Source organism: Gouania willdenowi, chromosome 6, assembly GCF_900634775.1.
Source record: "Gouania willdenowi chromosome 6, fGouWil2.1, whole genome shotgun sequence".
NCBI classification, from domain to species: Eukaryota; Metazoa; Chordata; class Actinopteri; order Blenniiformes; family Gobiesocidae; genus Gouania; species Gouania willdenowi.
Genome location: NC_041049.1, coordinates 65356131 through 65377229, shown reverse-complemented (window position 1 = coordinate 65377229; position 21099 = coordinate 65356131). Strand labels below are relative to the sequence as shown.

The window sequence follows — 21099 nt, the reverse complement described above, 5'->3', positions numbered from 1 at the left end:
GTTTACTGGGGGGCGGCGCTAGCTGTTCCGGTGGTGGAGGTTGCTGTCGGCCGCCTGGTGGGTCTGTCCTGCCATCTGCGGACTGGTGGGTGGGTCCGGGGCATCTTTGGCTCGGGGTTGCGGTTCCGCACTTGATGTGTGCCATTGGGGTGCCTCCGTCCCCGCGGTGGGGATCGCCGGTTGCTCGCGGGCCGGTGGGGGGCGCTGCTCCGTGGCTGGCGCTGCCCGGGGGGCGGCGGGCCCTGGGCTGCTGGCCTTGGGCTGTCCGGGGCTGTGCGGTCCTGCTGGGCTGTGGCCGGGTCCTGGGCGGGGGTGGGGGGTGCGTCCCGGGGGGCTTGGCCCGGGGGCTTGCCCTTGGGGGGTCCTGGTCCCGGGGGGTGCTCCTGGGGCCCGGGGTGATTGGCTGGGGGTTGGGGGTTGGATCGGTGGCGTGGTGCACTGGGTCCTTGGCTCCTTGGGGCTTTCTCGGGTGTGTATGGGGGGGGGCGATGGTTGCCTCTCGGCTTGGGATCTTGGGGGCGTTCGGGGGGCTGCTTGGCCGTGGGGTGGTCGCCGGGGGCCCCTAGATTGCCCGCTCTTGCTGCTGGCCTGGCTGCTTCTTCGGGCCCGGGGGCGGCTCGTGGGTTTTGCAGTAGCGGTTCTTGGAAATACATTTGTCATGGATGCACTGGCCTTGGGCTGTGGGATAACACTCATACTGGGCTCAACCATAGACACGTTGTTCCCAAATACCTGTTTTATGGAATTTCCACTCACTTCCTCTGTTCACAGCCACCACCATTATTCCTAAGCCGCACACTGGTCACCAAACTGGCTTGATAACTCAACAATAAGCACAATATACACAACCACAATTTCACATCGCATCACTTGAAACCTATCGACTACTCCCCACCCATTCCATTTCCTATCTTGTATCCCTCTTCCCTGTTAACTTCCCCACCCCTCTCCAACCCCTCACCTTGGTGTAACACTGCCCTCTCTTTTTTTACATCCTCCCTTTAATAAAGTATTTCTTACCCTTCCCTAGGGAGAGCTGGTGATGGTCACAATTATGCAATGAAATAAATAAATTTATTTAATTGCAATAACAAAATATGCATTGCTGTTAAAAGATTGCACTTCTTGTAGTGTTAACCTTCAACAGAATGTGCAGACAAGATAAAAAAAAAAAAAAAGTGGTACCAGACAGTCTAAATCTATATGATTCATATATATATATATATATATATTACTGAATTGAAAATGTTTTACTGAAATTGGAATGCATTAAGATGCATGAGTCTAAACTCTTTATTGTGTTGACGTACCTGGACCTCAGAGCTTCATTGTACTTCTGCTCCAGTTCAGTTCTTTTGGAACGCTCCCTCTCCAGTTCCTGTCTCAGGAAGTCCACGTTGGACTCCTCCTTAAGCTTCCTCAGCTCCTCCTCTGAAACAGATCCAAGCAATCCAGGTCAACTGCATTATGCATACAATTCCCCTCAGTCCGTGTCTCAATTTAACCCATGATGGAGCCACCACCGTGCTTTACTGTTAAGACGACCTGTTCATTGGAAGATAACCCCTCTGCAACCAGAGCCCACAGTCCCCCTTTGGAGCAGAGACAGGACACTTTACCACAGCACATGAGATTGTCTGATTCATCTCAGCGTTTTATTCTGGTATAACTTTCTCTTAAGTGTATTTTTAAGTGTGGCTTTATTCTGGTCTATGTGTCTTTTATGTGTGGTTTTCAGTGTATTCGTCACTATGGCAGCCTTTTCATCAACCCTGTGGAATGAAATGTGTGAGAGTGTGGGTGTGTGTTTGATTCTTTGTGTTTTGGGTGTGCCTCGCTTTATTGCTTTCACGTTTAGGAATCAGTAGTTTAGAAAACAATAGTTGCTCGCTATAAGTTTTTTCAAGTGTGATTTTATTCGTGATTTATGTGTGGTTTTAGTGAGTTTTAAGTGTGTTAAATGTGTTTTAAGCGCATTTAAATGTGTTTTCAATGTGGTTTTAGTGTGCTTTGAATTTAATTTTAGTGTGTTTTTAAGTGTGATTTTAAAAGAGATTTTAAATGAGGTTTTAAGTGTGGTTTTAAGTGTAATCATCCCTTTGGCAACCCTTTGGTGGTTAACAATGTGCGCGAGTGTGGGTGTGTGTTTGATTCTTTGTGTTTTGGGTGTGCCTCGCTTTATTGCTTTCACATTTAGGAATGAACACCTGCACTCAGACTAATTTGCAGTAAGCCATTAAAGCATTCTAGAAATCAAAAATAAATCTTATTTTGTCATATAGGTAAGACAGTAGTGCATCGCTATCAGTTTTTTCAAGAGTGATTTAACTTGTGTTTTACGTGTGGTTTTAAGTGTGTTAAATGTGTTTTCAGCATGGTTTTAGTGTGCTTTGAATGTGGTTTTAGTGTTTTTAAGTGTGTTTTAACTGTGGTTTTAAGTGTAATCGTCCCTTCGTCAGCCTTTGGTGGTCAACAATGTGCGTGAATGTGGGTGTGTGTTAGATTCCTTGTGTTTTGGGTCACTTTTAGGAATTAACACCTGCACTAAAACTAACATACAACAGTAATGTAATAAGCCATTAGAGCAGTTTAGAAAATCTGAATAAATCCTTACTATGTTGTTTAGGAAAACAATAGTTGCTCACTGTCCGTGTCAAGTTTTCAGTTAAAATAACTCCAATGATTCACGTATATTCAAATCTCACAAAGGAAACAGGAGCGGCTAATTCACCGTGATGTGTCAACGTCTGCATGTGTCAGATCAATAAAGTCATTAGTGTCTGTGTGAGCGTTACATAAAAAGGCCAATATTGACATACGGAGTAACCCAGAAGGCCAATGTGTTGCGCTAATGAAACGATCTGTTGAGCTCTGGTGTGACATTCAACCCTGGGACGCAAACAAAGCCACGAACATGTATATATAATAATATGATACTCACGTAAGAAGTGCTTCTCCAGCAGGGCGATTTCCAGGAGACCTTTGACCTCATTAAAATCTGTTTTCGAGTCGTATTGTACGGCAGCAGAGAATGATTCTGGACCAGCCTGGACCAGAAAAACAATGTGAGTTTCAACATGTAAAAGAATTACATTTTTCAGGTACAATTACCCATGTTCCATTACAACTCAATTACGATTACAATTCATTTTTATCCTCAGACAGTTATTATAACAGGTCCTAAATCAGCTGTAAAATACACTAAAAACAAATACATATATATATATATATCATCTAATTTCTTTCCTATCTATTGGTTACCTTGTTAGGTTTCTTAATCAATAAAAATATAGTTTTAATATTTTTGATTGAGCGTTTTTTTTGTCAGTATACCGCTCAATGTCAATTTTTTTTAAATAGTAAAGTGTGGGAAAGCGTGATATGAAACATATTTTAATAACTGTTAACGACATATGTGTAGAACTGTTCATAGAACTGTAACATGATCCCCCAGTTAATTACCATTGACAATTTTTCTAGAATTTTCATGACAATTACAATTACAAAGTCGATTACGACAGAAACAATTTTTTTAAATGACAATTAAAATTACACCATGATTGTAATTAATTATCAATTACGTGATTACAAATATAATTTACACTCTGGTGCTTTCCTGTACCTGAGCCTCATTCTGCTGCTCTCCGTCCACATCCCTGAAATCCTCCGTCTCCCGGGTGTACGGGCGAAATGTACTCGTCACATCTTCGTGGGACTCATTGTCTGAAGTGTTGGGCGAATCGGCAGAATCCTGGAACTCTTCCCGCCTGGAGCTTCGAAACCGGTACTTGTCCAGGCGCCGCAGCATAGTGAAAGATGACGACAAGTGTGGCCTCTACCTGAACATCTGGAGGATGAGAAAGAAACAACAGATCAAGAACTGAAGCGTTTCTGACATCTGTTCAGGACAGTAAGGCATGTTTTTGTTATAAATTCTTGTGTGTTATTGTTGTCATTTTGCACAATTTTGTGTGTCTATGAAGTTCTTTTGTATATGTTGTGGTTTGTGTCATTTTGTGTTTAAGTGGTTGTTGAATCGATTTCATGATATATCGCGATTTTTTTGGATGCCAATTTTAAATCGATTTTTTAATTTAAAATTTTTTTTTTTTATTTAAAAAAAATTATTATTATTTTTTTTTAAATCAATATTTTTGTGTATTTGTGAAATATTTCAGTGGTTACAATGCTTTCAATGTGTTGCAATGGTTACTTGATGTATGTATGCACAGGCATTTTATCATCTGTTCAGATCAGTGTTTAAATTTAAAAAAGGATAAATTATGTTTTCTTATTTTTGTGCATTTTCAAAACCTCAAGGTGTTTTATCCATAATGTTATCACATACAGTTGTTACAATGCCGTCATTATGTTGTCATGGTTACTTTGCGACTTCTACACAGTAGCTTTAGTGAAAAGAAACTTGTTGCACTTTATTTTATGATGACAGTGTGTAACACTGCATTTTCTTTTTTTCAGTGAAAATTTGCAAAAACACTAATAATAAATAATAAATAGGATGATGTTTTGAAGCAAATAGTTTTGACTCAATTTGTCCTCTGAATGATCAATATCTTCTGATGAACCTCTACGTTTAATTTTGATATTAACTGGGTAGAATATCATGATATATCGCAATAATATTGTATCGCGACCCAAGTATTGTGATACGTATCGTATTGCAACATCCTTGCCAATACACACCCCGAGTGAAATTGTTATAATTTTGTGCATTTTGCAGTCGTTTTCTGTGTTATGTTGGGCTTCATACAACTCCCAACTTCATGAACTACAATTTTGTTTTGTGGGCCACACAAAATTAGACCAAAGGCCGCATGTGGCCCCCGGGCCGCCAGTTGGCTATGTTTGCCATAAGAGGTGGGTGACAACAAAACCACACAAAAGGGCTCCAAAAAGCCACAAAACGTAGGTTATCAGATTTTCTGATAACGGTCACATACCCTTGCATGTTTAGGTAAAATATCACACATTTAAACAGACAGAAATGTCCATTCTTAAGTAAAATCTGAAGCAATATGACGGAGTTCATCTTCTGTACGACACGGACTAAACCCTTACCGACATGTTCAGGGACAATATCACACATTTACACCATTTTTTCAGTGAAAAACGTGTGGTTTAGTGTCGAGCTTTGGCAAGTGTAGCAAACGGCTCAACGTCAAATCTTCAGCTGTGTGAAAATATGAACTTGATGACAATAGTTAACTCCAATAACACTAAATTAAGCATACTTAGCACGATTTTGGGAAGTTTAATAGCCTGTCATAACATACCGGTAATTATAGAAAGCCGATGAAACAGAAACAAAATGGACCACACACACACACACACACAAAACGACAAGAAAAACACACAAAATGTTTTAAAAAATACATAAAATGACAGACAAAATCCTTGCAGTAATGCTGATCATGTGGCACTTTAATCAGAAGATAGTCATTTTTTTGTGGTCCCTGCTGTGATGACAGTTGCCCATCTCTGGTTTATATCAACTATCTTCCTCATATTAATTATGCATATTTGACACATCTATGAGCAAAGCTACTTGGCAATGAAGGTTATCTGATTTGACTTATAGAGCATGTTTGGTTTGTCAACACAATCTGAGGACAGGTTGCTTAAATTTCCGTGAGCATCCATGCGTGGCAAAGTACTGTATGAGGATTATCACTGTGGACTGGGATGACCAAAAATTCTATTGTGAATGAGGTTTATGTCTGGTATTGGGCCTCTGATCAGAGTTGGTCTATATTATGTAAATGTGCTTTCTGCATTAGAAGCCTTATTAATTTATCTATGTTTACATTTTCTGATATTTACTGTATTCCGGAAATACAGTTTGCACAAGTTTGCCAGTGTTTCACTTTTTTGCCTTAAATCATGTTTTGGTTATTATAAAAATTTGTGTTCATGTACTGTAAATATTCTGAGTATATCACTGTTCTTATATCAGTTATGGGCAGATACATCAGATATCAGCTTTTTATAAACCCCAATAATGGTATCAGTCTGAAAAATCCCATATCGTTGATTTTAATTTTGTACTTCATGAGGTGTCTCCCACAGTAGGAGTGTGATAATATCTCGATATGGCGATATATCACGATATTTTTTTGCACGATCGATTATCGATATGCTCTCGCTAAGTATCAATTTATCTAATTTATCTTTTTCAAAACCTTTTTCACGAAAATGTGCAGGTACATCTTTACATAAATTTTGTCACTGTTGAAGGAACCAATATATTGTTCACTGGAATATTGCACTATAATGTGTCACTGGTAAGAAAGACCCTATTTTTTGTTTACAGAAAGCACTATTGGAGACACTTATTTACAGAAATGTTGCACTAAAATAGTGTCACTGTTCATAGGACACTTTTTCAATTACTTATGCCATTGATCGTAGATTGATTTCTGACCAATATATCGATAATCGCAGTATCGTCATATCGTGAGATAATCGTCATCGTGAGCTTTGTATCGTGTATCGTATCGCAAGGTACGCAGACGTTCCCACCCCTATCTCACAGTAGACAACCAAAGGGTTTCACTGAAAAACAATGGCAAACGCTTCAACACGATACAAAAATCATCTTTATTTCATGCGATAGAGACATTGATTAAGAATTTCTTAGTTGAATTAATGACTTTTTGGGAGGAAAATAAATGCTATTATTTTTGGGGAATTACACTACAACACCAGACCTGATAAAACTGAATGGATTCATTGGGCCTCCAAAATCAAAATACAGAGATGGCTATTTTTTCCCCTCTAATGTATTTCAACAAAATCAAGCAGAAAAGGAAATATGACAGAATATACATTCACATGCAATAATATCACATGTATATGGATATATAGGATTTCAACATGACTTTTTCTTCATTCATCTGAAGCATATTATTAACAACAATAGGTCATTCAATTTACCCTATTAAGCTTGTTTGGCTCGATGACAGGAAGTTCAAATCTGATTAGGGAGAGCCATTGAAACGAAAATAAAAATTGATTGGGGAAAATCAGATGTGATGACCTCAAGTCCTTTCAAAGCTTTACTCAGAAAACATGAGTAAGAATAAGTTTCCGAGATAGATCACACATTCATTAAATTTTTTAAAGATGAAGATTAGCTGAGTGATTATAATACGGTGTACATTTTAGGACATCCTCAGGTCTCAGAGTGAAAACCTTTGTCATTTGTCAGACCAAACTGACTCATGACTCAGCAAAACCTCAGTCAAATGTAACTGCCTCACTTATCAAACCAAGCACCATAAATGCCACGCCCTCAGGGTTAAAAATAAAAGTCATCAGACTCGACGGCCTTAGGCTGTAAAACACGACATGACGTCTTTTGAAGAAACAGGAAATACACATGACGGCTTCAATATGCGCTGCTTCGGATACAAGAGTAAGTTCAAAGCTGTTTATTTATTTATTTTAAAGGTTAAGCTATATCAACATTTAATTTAACTATGCATTTATTAATCAAACAAGATGTGGATATAAATTAACTTTTAAAAACACGTACTTACTTCGTCAGGTGTACTTTCGGTTCCTTCAAAATAAAACACCATGTCATGTTTTAAGGCTTGTCTCACTCTGAGACCTGAGACTTGAAGAACTTCATGAATTCATTTTATCAGTGAAACTTGCTTGTCAAAGTCTGTGGGGGCGGGGTTACCATCAATCCAGCCAAATCCATTGCTTTGGTCTTCACTCTTTACAATTAAAGGCAGCTACGACAATAGAGGATGTGCATGAACTTTCCAGAGAGATTTTAGACCTCGCTGAGAATGTAGAGGCAGGAAAATACCTCTAATACAATCAGAATAATGTTTACTAGCTCTGCCTAAATCCATTATCAGGGATCGATTTAGCTTGACTTGATGTGCAGGCAACCAATAAAGTGTTGGGAAACTGCCCCCACAGACTTTGACGAGTGTGTTTGACAGATAAAATTAATTCCGGTCTGGTGCTTCGACACCAGACCATGAAATAAATAAATAAATAAATAGATAGTGAAATACTGTATTTATACTTCATACTTTTCAGGATGAAAATTAAATGTCAAATTGATTTAATTAATTATTGACACAATTAATTATTGAAACTTTTAATTAATTAATGAACGGTGTATTTATTTATTTATTTATTTCATTGTGGTGCCCCTCGTCCTCCAAAGTTAGTTAATATTTAACCAGATATTATGGACAAAAGTGTTGACACACTGAGTCACAGCACTATAATGTAGTGAACACATGTTTATTGTGGGGGATACAATCCAGGTCCCCCTCAATAGCTGAAAGTCTGCAATATAACGTCTGCTATAGAAAATGATCTAAGACAACCATGCTTTAGACATGTTCAACCCAATTTAAAACGTAAAGTACATTTTTTCATATTTTTTTTTAATCAAAAGGACACATATTAGTCAGGTTATTAATTTTTTTTTTTTAAATGTTCTTGTAGAGCAGCCAGGAGGAAAACTGGCTTGTTAATAAGACCTTATCAGCCGTTACGCCCCAAGTCGTAGATCAGTGTTGTAACAAAATCTGTGAAGCAATAAAACGGTGGCTATGGTGACTGAAGTCCACATTTACTCCCCCTTAAACAGTGTGCGACTGACGCTCTGGTGGAAGATAAGTTTTTAGAGCTTTTCTCTGTTGTTATATTGTCCATTTTGTATGCTTTGGATTCATATCGTGTGTTTTGGATTTATTTTGTGTGTTTTTTGGAGTCATATTTTTCTTGTTCGCTTTGTGTGTTCATATTGTCATTTTGTGTTTTTCTTTTCATATCGTGTGTTTTTCTTGTCACTTTGTGTGTTTTTCTTGTCACTGTGTGTTTTTCTTGTCATATTGTGTGTTTTTCTTGTCACTTTGTGTGTTTTGTTTTAGGGCCACACAAATTAGACAGAGGGCCACGTGTGAAGAAGAAAAAAATCCTAAATGTCCTAATAAATGTCCAAATAAAACCTTAGGTACACACTTGGACCAATCAAACTATTTCAGTTCCAATGTTTCTGAAATGATTTATAGGAAATATAAACTACATGAGATCTGCCTTCAGCTCACATTAAAGGGTCCATGTTAAGCTAAATCAACTTTTCTGTGCTTTAAACATGATAAAGTGCTATTAGGGCTTCATACACATGTCCAAAGTGTTTTATTCATTGATTCCCTCAATCGTTAGTTAGAGGGTGATTTGCTCCTTTCTTACTGCAGGGTGAGCCCAAACACCTCGCTCCAATTTGATGACGCGTTCCCACTTTGATGACAAATTTGACGTGGCACTGAGCTGGAGAAGCCCCGCCTCCAGGAAGCTCTCTGCCGTTATTGACATTTAAACAGACACACCCACAAAGGTGAGCATTTCAGCGTCCTTTACACAGTGCTATGTATGTATTTTCTACAGTCTATGTATGTACCGGTGAACGCCCCGCCCCCACGCTCTGTCTCGTGTTTATAAAGTAGCATGAGCTCGGCTACGGAGTGGGTGGGAGGAGGGCGGGCCGTCCTCTGGCCCTGCGTCACCGTGCGGGGAGGAGGAAGTCAGTGTCTCGTCTATAGACACGCCCACTCATGAATATGCATAACTAGGATGCAAATCAGCCTGTTTGTGTAGAGTTGCTCAGAAAGTCACTCTTCAGAGGCTCAAACTCTGGAAAACAGGTGAGTTTGGGAAAATAAACCTCATACTATGTTTTTGGGGTTCTTAGAACAAATGGAGATGGGTGAAAAATAGCATGATATGTGACCTTTAAACAACAAACATACTCACACTGATTGTTGTGACAGTAAATTATTGTGGTAATTTCACAGTTGATGTTTTCACCTGTTTTTCCTCTCATTTCAGAGTAAAGAGTAGCTAAGCTAACCGCCTTGGGCAGGAACGGAGTGTTCAGGCTGCAGATCCTAGAGCAGTCTGACTAGTTTTACTGCTTATAATGTTCACATGGATCATTGACGTTACTGTGTGAAAATCTAGGGTTGATGACTGACAGAGAAAATCATTAGCTAGTCCTCGTTAAAAATAGACATTCAAAAAATGTTGGCTCTATTACCCCCTTTCTTTTATTTCTGAAATACCGGCTTCGTCAGACTTCAACATTTTGCTCAGAATACTGTGAGAAAACAACTATAGAACATAATGAATGAGTGAAAACACACATTATAAATAATCCAATTTAGTAAATAAGTGGAATAAAACAGTATTTAGTGCCTCCTGAATAGATTTCATTCTGCAGTTTTTATCATTTCCGGTCATCTTTCGCCTGGTGTGGGACCAAGACTGACCCTAGTATTTTCAGTTCATGTTCTAATCAAGATAATTCATATCATCATAATGATTATTGCTTTTAACTAAAAATGTACATTATAATCCCAATATTTAGAATTCTTCCATTTGTTATTTTTCCACTCTCTCTCTCAAGTACCCCCTGTAGTGCCATCGAGTACCCGTAGGGGTACACATACCCTTATTTGAGAAACAGTGCTCTCGATCAGCGATTCTCAACTGGTGGGTCGGCTCCCAAAAGTAGGTTGCAGACAGATGGTCAAAAATAAATAAATACTTATTGTCTCTTTTGTTAGACTTGTCTTTTATTTTGAAAGAAACTTTTCTTTTGACATAGCATGCTGTGAAATGTTGCACAGGAAAATATATGGATTTATGTTTTTAAAAATTATATGTGTGTGTTTTCAGAGTTTTTTTTTTTGAAAAACTACATTTGGTTGGTTGAATTCTAAAAAAATAAAATGAGACGGTTACAATTTAATGGCAGGGGCAAAATGTGGGTCCCAGGGTGAGACCGGTCGAGAACCCCTGCTCTAGAGAACCTAACATGTTCTTTTTTGGAACATGCAAACTCCACACAGGTGAGTGCTCTACAATGATGCAGTAAAACTGAGAAGCGCTGTGTCAAAGAGTCAATACCTTTGCCACAATTACCGTACATTTAATATCCATGTTAACTAGGGTGGGAACCTCTGGGTACCTCACGATACGATACGCAATACACAGCTCAATATAACGATAATCCTGCGATAATCAATATATTGGTCAGAAATCAGTCTACAATAATCTATGTCATAACAAGAAAAAGATTAAGTGAAAAAATACAATTTTTATTTTATATCTCTGAAAGACAATTAATTGAAAAAGTGTCCTATGAACAGTGACACTATTTTAGTGGAACATTTCTGTAAATAAGTGTCAACATACCAATGTAAACAAATAAGTATCTCCAATAGTGCTCTCTGTAAACAAAAAATAGGGTCTTTCTTACCAGTGACACCATTATAGTGCAATATTCCAGTAAACAATATATTGGTTCCTTCAACAAATGATAAAATTTCTATATATCGCCATATTGAGATATCGTCACACTCCTAATGTTAACTGCAACAATAATAACAAGTCACTACATTAATAATGACTACAGCAAGCACAGAAACTCTAGCGGTTGAGGTCCAGACCATACTGAACCAAATGACTGGAGTGTAATAAGGGCCAAAATGAGTTATTTGCAATTTAAAATAAGTAATGTTCCAGCAACCCTGAAAAAAAATGAGCATGCGGGTCAGAAAATGAATGGATGGACTATTAATCTTCTTAATGTACTTGAATACCACTTTAATTGTAGGTCTGTTTATTTTTGGCCAGAGACATTTTTCTTTCTTCACACATTTTCATTAATGACCAACGTTTCCACTAATCGAAATGTACGGTGCTACAAATTCCACTTTTAATGTAAAACAAACATTTTCAAAACATTAAAAGAGCTTAAAAAGTTCTATCAAAACCTGAATGCAGCTACCATTATGATCTATAAATAAAAAAATATATATATTGTTAATTAAATGTATGTGTCCTGTATATGTACAGGTTATAGCAAAATCAATAAAACTGGAAAATTATGCTTCTTGTTTTCAAATATTTTTATCCCATTAAATTACATTAATTATTCAAAAAGCCTTTCATTAATTAAAACTATTTTAATCGAGTCCAAACGCGAATATAATTAAATATATATATACTGTATAAGGGTGTGCGATCTGTCGATATTAGATCATGAAGGATTAAAACATGACGACAATCTGCCAAATCACGAAGATCGTAGAACTGTCTGCAGCGCACAACACTTCAAAATTTAATCACATTTCAGCCTTAATGAAGGAAAAAAATCAAAAGTGGCACTAAATGTTGATATTGTGCTGCTAGTGATTAATAAAAGGATGTTTGTGGCATTTTTGCTCTATGTACCATTGTTGGTTTTCTTGTTAAACTATATATATATATTTTTTTTTTTTTAAAAAAACAAAAGAAAAAGAAGAAGAGTTTATATCGCATATCGCCATTTTCAGGAAAAATATTGAGATACGAATACTAGCCCATATCACCCAGGCCTAGAGCTGGGCGTTTTATGTCTAAAACAAATGCAAAAAAGTCCGAAAAAACTGTGGTGGGTAAAAAAATTATATATATATATATATCTTCTTTTTTTTTAATTAATTTGCAAAATAAAAATCGTTTTTATCTACAAATTCAATAAATTGATTTTTCTTTTTTTATTTGCCAAGCCCTACTTACTTAGGGCATGATTTTAAGTAGGTTAATTGTTTTTATTATTATTATTATTATTATTGGTAAATTACTTGAAAATAGTCTAAATGATCTGAATGAAAGAAAAATTGCGATAAAATCGTGATTGGAATTTTACACAGAAAAATAATGAATGAATTCGCCCAGCCCTATCTATATATATATATATATATATATATATATATATATATATCTTCTCAAATCGTGCCAGCCAATCAGATGCAGCCTACCTGCCGGCGTCAAGGAAGACCACGAGTTGGTCCGCGAGCTGCAGGTTGAGCCCACCCGAGCATGTCAAACAGTCGAAAAACAGTGAAATGTGTCGACAGAGAGGAGAGAAGACTGAAAAAAAAAGCTTCTAACCGTGTGAAAAACAAAACTTCCTCCGTCTTTTGTGCTCACGGGCAGTCCGTAACCCCTCGGTACGGGCTCAGACCTCCTCCAAGGTCTCCATACCGCGATACAATCCTAGTCCTGACCCGTCAATATGATTTGAGCCCAGAGTTAATCTCCAAACCTGAGGCTTTAGAGGCCGTAAACACACTGGAGAGCTCTACCTGACACTAATCACTGCCCTGGGGCGGGGCTGTGACGTCACCACGCACCATCGACGTCAGGGCCAAACATGCGGAAGCATAACAGAGCGTCCTCGCGCTCGTATGGCTGAATAAGTGACTGTTTAGCGGTGATCAGGAGCTTTATGACGCCTTTACGAGATCAGAAACATGGCTTCCACTGTCCAGAACACAGATGTGAAGCAGGTGAGTGTAGCTAGTACCATAGGATACTACTTTATTAGTCCCAGAGTGGGAATATTTGGCCCTTAAAGCAGCAGAAAACTATTTAGTTACAAATAAATGTCACCAGATAAGTAAATCTAAAGAGTTTGAATAGCAAATGGATACTCTTTGAATGTTTAAAGACGTGTTATAATCTGACAGTACCAATATGAACTACTTGACACATATACTGTTTTGATTTAGACTAATATTGTATTAAGTGGAACACAAAGTTTTTAAATCCACCCTTATTTGATGTGGAGTGAGTCTTTCTGCAGTTCTAACAGCTTCCACTTTTCTCTGAAGCTTTTCTGTCAGATGTTGGAGTGTTTTCTCTGAGAATCTGTGCACATTAATTTTGTAGAGCATTCATGAGGTCAGGCACTGATGTTGGACGAAAAGGCCTGGCCCTCTATGGTCCTGTCTTTGTGTAACGGGGCACATTGATGATAGAATAACTAAAGGTCTTCCCCAAACTGTTTCTACAAAGCTGGAAGCATCATATTGTTCAAAAATGTCTGTCTGTCTGTCTGTCCATCCAAGATGTGATAAATGTGTGTTTTTTCTTTCTCTGTGCAGAAGAATGCAGAGCACACTGTGGTTGTGGCCATAACATCTCACTCCGTGTTTGAATCCAGAGATGGAGACGATGTGTTTGGAGCTGGTTTGGCTTTTCCACTGCTGCAGGTCAGAGGTCAACGCCCGTGCACCCTGTGTTGACGCCTATTTTGTGTATTTTTTTTTTTGTCATTTGCTGTACTTCTGTTGTTAGGTTGTGTTTTTTTTTGTTATTTTGTATATTTGTGTCTTTTGTAACAGGGCTGGGTGATGTGGTCCAAAATTCACATCTCAGTATTTTTTTTTCTCCAAATAGTGAAATAAGTTTTAACTGAATAAAATCTTACCAAAAAGACAATTCTGGGTTAAATTTGCTGATGAAAAATGGCACACAGGCACATTTATTAACAAACAGCTACACAATATGTGCCACCTTCGGTCAGGCACATATTGCCGGTCAGGCCTATTCATTGATAGTGCGCCTTATAATCCGGTGCGCCTTATAGTCCGAAAAATACGGTAAGTGAAGATCCTCCAGGTACTGATGTACTGATGCAAAACTGGGGCAAATTAATGTTCAATTTGCTCTTTTTTCCCACCTAAAATCTGTGGCCCACTTGAGGTCAAACTGGTCCGTTTTTGGCCCCTGAACTAAAATGAGTTTGACACCCCTGCTCTGTATAATGTAGTGGGATGGGGGTGGGGGGTATAAATGGGGAGATGAGCTCTATACAGTGGGTGTAGAAAGTACAGGAGCTGTTGCCTCTGTGTTTTGGGACCAGGTGAGGTCGTCTGTGACCTGCACCCTCAGGAATCTGGTGCTGCTTCCTGTCTCACACTCATCACATTATCTGAAAGGTGTCACAGTGGCTGCTGTCCAAATGAACCAGGCTGAGCTGCCACTCATCATCAATCCCCTCATGGTTTATGTCGCTTTACATCAGCATCTGTTGCTTGGTTTGAACTCAGCAGGAAACTCCCTGCTATCTGGAATGTTAACTTTTATAATTATAAATCAAGCCAGGGTTGGTGTCAGTTATTATTGTAATCGCATAATTGATAATAAACTACAAGTATGGCTTAATTATAATTGTAATTTAAATTTTTAAGAATTGTTGCTGTCATAATCTTAATGAAATTGTATTATTATAATGAGTTTCTGAGCATAAAAAATAATTGTAATTTAATTGTAGCTGGAAAAAATGCTGGTCTCTGTAATCGTAAATTAATGTTACTGTAATTGAACATGGACAGGGGGGGACTGGCCAACTGGCATACCGGGCATAGTCCGAGTGGGCCGGTCTGCTAGGTTTTTTTTTTTTTTGTTTTTACAAGAGAGTGGAGGCAGGCATGGTAATGGGCGGCCAAAAATTGTCCAAAAGTGGCAAAAACGTGGCAAAAAAAAGTGTGTTAAGTGACTACAATGGGCCAAAAACTGTCAATAGTGGCCAAAAAATGGGAACCAGGTGGTATGTAATGACAAATGGTAGCTTAAATGAGCAAAATGTGGCAAACAATAGTGTAAAAGGGCAAAAAATGTGGAACAAAAAGAGGCAATATGTAGGGTAAAAAGAAAACAAGTGGTATTTATTGTGCAAAAGGTAGCATATTTGGATTAAAAGTGGCCCAAAAAATTAAAGAAAGGACAGAAATTGGATAAAATGTCAAAAAAGAACTTGCAAAAGCCGACAAAAAATAGGAGAAAAGGGCTATTTATTGGCAAAAGGAGCTAAAGTCTGAAAAATAGTGTCAGAACTTTTTGAAAATTGGACAAAGGAAGTTGCAAAATGGTTAAAGAAAAGAGTTAAAAAGGGGTTAAAAAGTTTCCCCCTTTTAAGGTTTTCTTGGGGAATAATAATTAAAATTAAGACGTAAAAAGCCACATGTTGACTTAATAACGGCTTCTACATAGTGACCGCTGATAATGAAGTGGACTGGTCTGGATAGAAAATTCCAGGGCTGAATTTTGGTCCCAGTCACCCCTGAACATGGATAATTGAAAACATTTTTATAACTGAAAATGTAACTGACCCAACGCTGAATCCAGCTGTGTTCTCCTCAGGCACTGCAGAGGGTGAATGAACAGCTGTTGGAGGGAAACCCAGATGAGTCTCTGCTGTTCGACGTGGTTCTCGTCACCACCGACAGGAAGCAGCAGCAGCAGCGCTCACTCATCATGAGCAGCACCACACATCACGGTACACAGCGACGCTCGCTATCCTCCTGATGATTGTCAGGCTTCATCCTCATGCCTTCATGCACATTTCTACCCTGCAACAGGTCTGGATGTTAGTCGCTTCTGCTTTTCCTGTGAGGAAGACTTTGTGGAGAGTCTGCAGACAAATGCTGTGGACCTTTTTCTGTCCACAGACAGGAAAGAGCTTTTACAGGCATCGGAACAAGGTATAGGGCTAAGCATCCTACTTTTGTTTAGTCTTGTATGCATAGGTTTTATACAGCAAAGACTGTTAGTGTGTATATTAGAGAGAACATTTTATTACTATTATTGCTTGTAAATTATATAGTTGAACAAACAAAAACAATCAATTCACAAAGAGTAGAAATGTTTTGTTAACTGTTCGGTTTGAGTGAATTTTATCACCTGAAGTTTATTAGAAATGGGTTTTTAAAAAAAATTGGACATTGGAAGGAATATGAAACTCGACAGAATAAACAAAGAACTGCTCCCCAGGCGCCGCAAAAATGGCTGCCCACTGCTCCTCAGGGATGGGTTAAATGCAGAGGAGGAATTCCATTAATGTACTAACATTACATGGCCAATTAAAGGCGAAAGCCCCGATTTAATCTTAAAATGACTCCAAAATCACAGAAAAGGAGAACAAAAATGGACAAAATGACTCCACAAATACACAAAAGCGCAACAAAAATGCACAAAATGACAGGAAACACACAAACTATCACAATAAAAAAACTATTACAACAGACAAAACTAATTGTTCTTTCCTGTATTAGTGCTCAGAATGGTGAATTTCAGAAATGCTAACATGAGCAGTGGCGTCAACAACCTTTTCAGCCCCACCGGACCCACCCGCGGGGGCAGCTCAGTGTGCATACAACTCCATATTTTCATAAATCCAAATTGTTATATCAGATTGATACCGCCATTACAAACATCCAGGCCACGATATGTTTGAGCCTCCGCGCACAGCGGAGTCCGGACTGTCCGCACTCCTCGGAGCTTAAATTGGTGGACGGTTATTACGGTTACGTAAGCAGAGGATGCACACAGGCTGCATCAGGGGCAGCTATAGGGCTGCAGGGGTCGTCAGGTAAAGACGGGAGCGTCCGAGCCAATCGCCTGTATTAAATAGACAGTGTGGCTGATGAATGTATTTCTGGATTATTCTGATTAAATAGGGAGTTAAAATAACCCGTGCACACCTGAGAACACCTTTTGTGTTCATGTGTGAAACAATTATACAACGGTACCGATTAAAAAAGGAAAAAAACAACAGAAAATCCCCGTAGGGGGCGCCATTGCTCCGTAGGGGAGAAAAATTTCAACGTCGGGGGCCCCTACGCTCAACAGCGCTGGCGAGAACCCTGGCATGGCACGGCAGAAACCTGAGTAAAAATGGATGTGTGTTTATTTCAAGCCAAATTGCAACACCTAGTGGTCAAACATAAGACTAATAATGATTGGAATCAATGTGACTGACATATTACAGTTAGAAACATGTTCCCAAACTTATAGAAAACTTTGGCTCAGTTGTGCTTAAGATGACCTTTGTTGTAATCTGTGCTATATAAATGAAGCAAAGTGGACTTCCGCCTGAACTTTTTTGTCCAAAAACGTGTGTCTTGGCCTAATGTTTATTATCACCAAGCTTTCTGTAGTTGATGTCCATACATTAGTTCAATTATTTCTGCTTTTGTAGCCTTCCGTATTGAGAATTGGCTTTATATTTATTGCAGACTACAAATTTCTGTATTTAAAACATGATTTATTGTCACTCAGCATCTTATATTTCCAAAAATGTCACATCATCTGTAACCACTAAGGGTCCTACTTCAGTATGAACAAAAATTAGCCTTGTAGGTCATGTAGAAGCTTAGAAAAACGTTATTTGTTATGGGTATGTGATTTTCAGAGAAAAGTGGCTAGAGCTTATTTCATTGTTGAGAAAGCAGGCTTGTAACCGGAGGGTCGCTGGTTTGAATCCACTAACTGCTTCCAGGTCATCATTGCAAATGAGAACTTGTTTTCAATGACTTATCTAAATAAAGGTAAATAATTACACAATAATGATAATGTGATGCTTGGATTAACCCCCACTGTGATAAAAGTTGCCTACATTTAAATCTTTAATATGTCCAGTCATGAATACAACCTTGACTTTATATGATTAATAATGAGTAAGTAAATGAAAATGTTCTTTATAAAGAATTTGTAATTGGAGAAATATTCTAATGCTGATTTAAAATATACTATAGTACTATAGTAGGGCTGGGTATCACATGTTTAATGAATGACATGTTGCTGCAGGTGTCGTCTCAGCGCTGCTTGAAACGCATTCAGCGTCACCTCCGCTTGAGCAGCTCAGGATTTTGTTCTGCGGGGATTTCCTCATCCAGCCTGATGCAGGCCTGAAACTCGCTGGAGCACAATCGGCAAAGGTACAACGAGCAATAAACACGCTAACGCCGCTGCTTCTCAGCATGTTTCAGGCCTCTCGTGTTCTCCGTCTCTGCAGGGGTTTCTGAGTCGCCTGGGCGAGGTGCGCCGGAGGTTCAGCGTGCAGGACAGTCCTCTCAGCATCACGGTGCTGACGTCAAGAGGCGGTAGGGAAAGCTGCGGCAGCGCCATCTGTGTTCTGAGGTCCTTTGGTATCAATGCTGATGAGGCGTACTGCCTGGCCGGGGCTCCACGGGCTCCCATCCTGAATGTGCTTCAACCACATTTCATCTTCATGAGCTTTGACGGCTGAGACCTTCGAGTGCCCTAGAAACGGTGCTTTCTTTATTTTCAGCTTTTTAGAGACATTTTGACAAGTCACTGTAAGTTCAGACCAGCAGCATCTCCCACAGACATATAGAAGTATCAGTATCTTCATTTCTTGTCATAATTTTTAACATATATTTCGACAAAATCATGCAAAAATCTGGTAATAAAACTGCCAAACCATGTTCGGTTTGTCAGTAATTCTTAATTAAACATGCTAACGTTAGCTTCCAACACCATCAGGTTCATGGGCAAATAGTCCCTCCTATCCACTTTTCCTTAACCCCCGGAAGTGTTTAAGTGGCGGCCATGATAAGGAGCGTTCCAGTTCTCTGAAAGCTAAGGAAAGGAGGCTCAATGTTTCCTTTATAACCTCCTTTAGCCTAGGAAACACTGATGCATGCTTTACCAAAGGAGACCAGATAATGCTGACCCACAATGCCTTGCGGCGACAACATTGAAAGGGACCCGGTCCATGAGTTTCCATCCATGGAAACTCATGATGACATAAAATAGAACACTTTGTGGTTGAAGAAAAAGGAATCAGAGACATTTTTAGCGACATTATGTGTTGGGTTTTAGATTATTTTAAGTTGTTCAAGTCATATTATTGCTATGGTAACCTACATAATCTCCCCCTAAATGTCGCCACAAGGAATTGTGGGTCAGCATTATCTGGTTTCCTTTGGTAAAGGAGCCATCAGTGTTTCCTAGGTTAAAGGAGGTAAAAAAGGAAGCATTGAGCCTCTTTTCCTGAGCTTAAAGAGAACTCAGACGTTCTTTATCATGGCCACCACTTAAAGACTTCTGAGGGTGAAGGAACAGTGGCTAGTAAAGGAGATAGGAGACTATTTGGACGCAGCCTTGGATTCCTGACATCTCTGCAGCTTGTTGATGATGTCAGAGGGGGCGCAAACATGAAATCATGTTTACTGAAGAGCTATGTTGCTAACATGTTTGCCTCTCATGCTGGTAAATCTGAGCAGGAGATTCAACCATATCAGTATGAATCCTATCAGTGCTCAAGGAAGACCATATACAGTGTATTTACAGACCCACAGTGTACAGTTATATACAGTACATGTGAAAACCTGGCTCAGCCCATAAAAATCTGATACAACAAATACAACTGTCACACTTGGCGAGGGCAAAATCCTCAGCAGAGAAGCCCAGAGTAAGGCTAACAGTCTTTATACATTACATTTACAACAGAGGCTGAGAATTCTGAGTTTTGATTGTTTTTTTTTTCCATTATAGGTTCATCGTGATAGTTTCTTAGTTTTGTAGCGTGGACACTTCATGGTAGCATCAGAAAAAGTTCCCAGATTTATAATTTTTATTAAAAAAACGGTCACTTGAGGGTCTTAAAGAACGCGAATTATAGCCACAAATGTTGCTAAAAGATGAACGCTGCTTATCAAACAGGATCTAACTGTCAACAGGACATATTTCCTGTCAAGCAGTTTTATCTGTCAATGCCAAAAACAAAATCTAGAGTTTTATTTTATTAAAACTTGAAATAAAGACATTAATAATTGCATTGTCCTGTCTTAAGACTCTTCTTTGTACTTTCTGCTTTGTTTTGTTTTGCACGTAATGAAACAATCATTAAGGCAGTGTTTTTCAACCTGGGAGTCGCCTGGAATTTAAATGGAAATAAATATCACTGATTAAAAGCTTTTTTATAATTAAAATCCTATTATTTTTAATATTAAAACAACACACAATCTTAAACAACTTTCACTTTCTTAAATGTAAATCTAGTTAAAATGAAATGCACTATAAAATTATCTGAGATGATGCAATGTGTCACTAATTCTGTATTTGTGATTAAAAAAAATAGTTTTACAAAAAATATATTTATATATATTTGTGGTCGTCAGAAAATTGTGTTAATGATAACGATCCAGCTGAGTGTGACGCTTCTGCGTCATTCTTATTCTGACCAGCAGGGGGCAGCAGAACCTATAGGCAATAATATCTGACCAAGATTTATTCTTATAATTGTATTATTATTATTATATACAAGGTCAATGACCTTGTATATAATAATAATAATACATTTTTATCATAATTATTCATTTTTAAACTCATAATTATGTCTTTCACACCTAATGGATATGTGTGGCCATGGGGGATATCTTTATTTTGCAGTTATAGAAATGGGTT

The 21099-nt window shown here is 38.5% G+C and overlaps 2 protein-coding genes across 4 annotated transcripts in view; one reads left to right on the top strand and one right to left on the bottom strand.

The window, feature by feature from the left end:
* Positions 1 to 13205, bottom strand: part of LOC114464535 (GRAM domain-containing protein 4-like) — a 29458-nt gene extending 16253 nt beyond the window's left edge. For 2 of the 3 annotated variants that reach the window (XM_028448810.1, XM_028448813.1), the window contains exons 1-4: positions 12861 to 13205; positions 3623 to 3847; positions 2942 to 3047; positions 1311 to 1431 (exon numbers count right to left, since the gene is read on the bottom strand). In XM_028448810.1, the coding sequence (XP_028304611.1) occupies positions 1311 to 1431; positions 2942 to 3047; positions 3623 to 3808 (413 nt within the window). In that variant the 5' untranslated portion in view covers positions 3809 to 3847; positions 12861 to 13205. The remainder of the gene's footprint in view (positions 1 to 1310; positions 1432 to 2941; positions 3048 to 3622; positions 3848 to 12860) is intronic. The other variant, XM_028448811.1, reaches the window with a different exon arrangement.
* Positions 13206 to 13233: 28 nt separating this feature from the next.
* On the top strand, positions 13234 to 20470 carry LOC114464537 (cytosolic 5'-nucleotidase 1A). The gene is made up of 6 exons (XM_028448815.1): positions 13234 to 13391; positions 13989 to 14096; positions 16030 to 16165; positions 16248 to 16370; positions 18475 to 18605; positions 18683 to 20470. Exons 1-6 carry the CDS (start codon positions 13356 to 13358, stop codon positions 18914 to 18916), a joined length of 768 nt encoding a protein of 255 aa, XP_028304616.1. The 5' UTR covers positions 13234 to 13355; the 3' UTR covers positions 18917 to 20470.
* Positions 20471 to 21099: the final 629 nt, after the last annotated feature.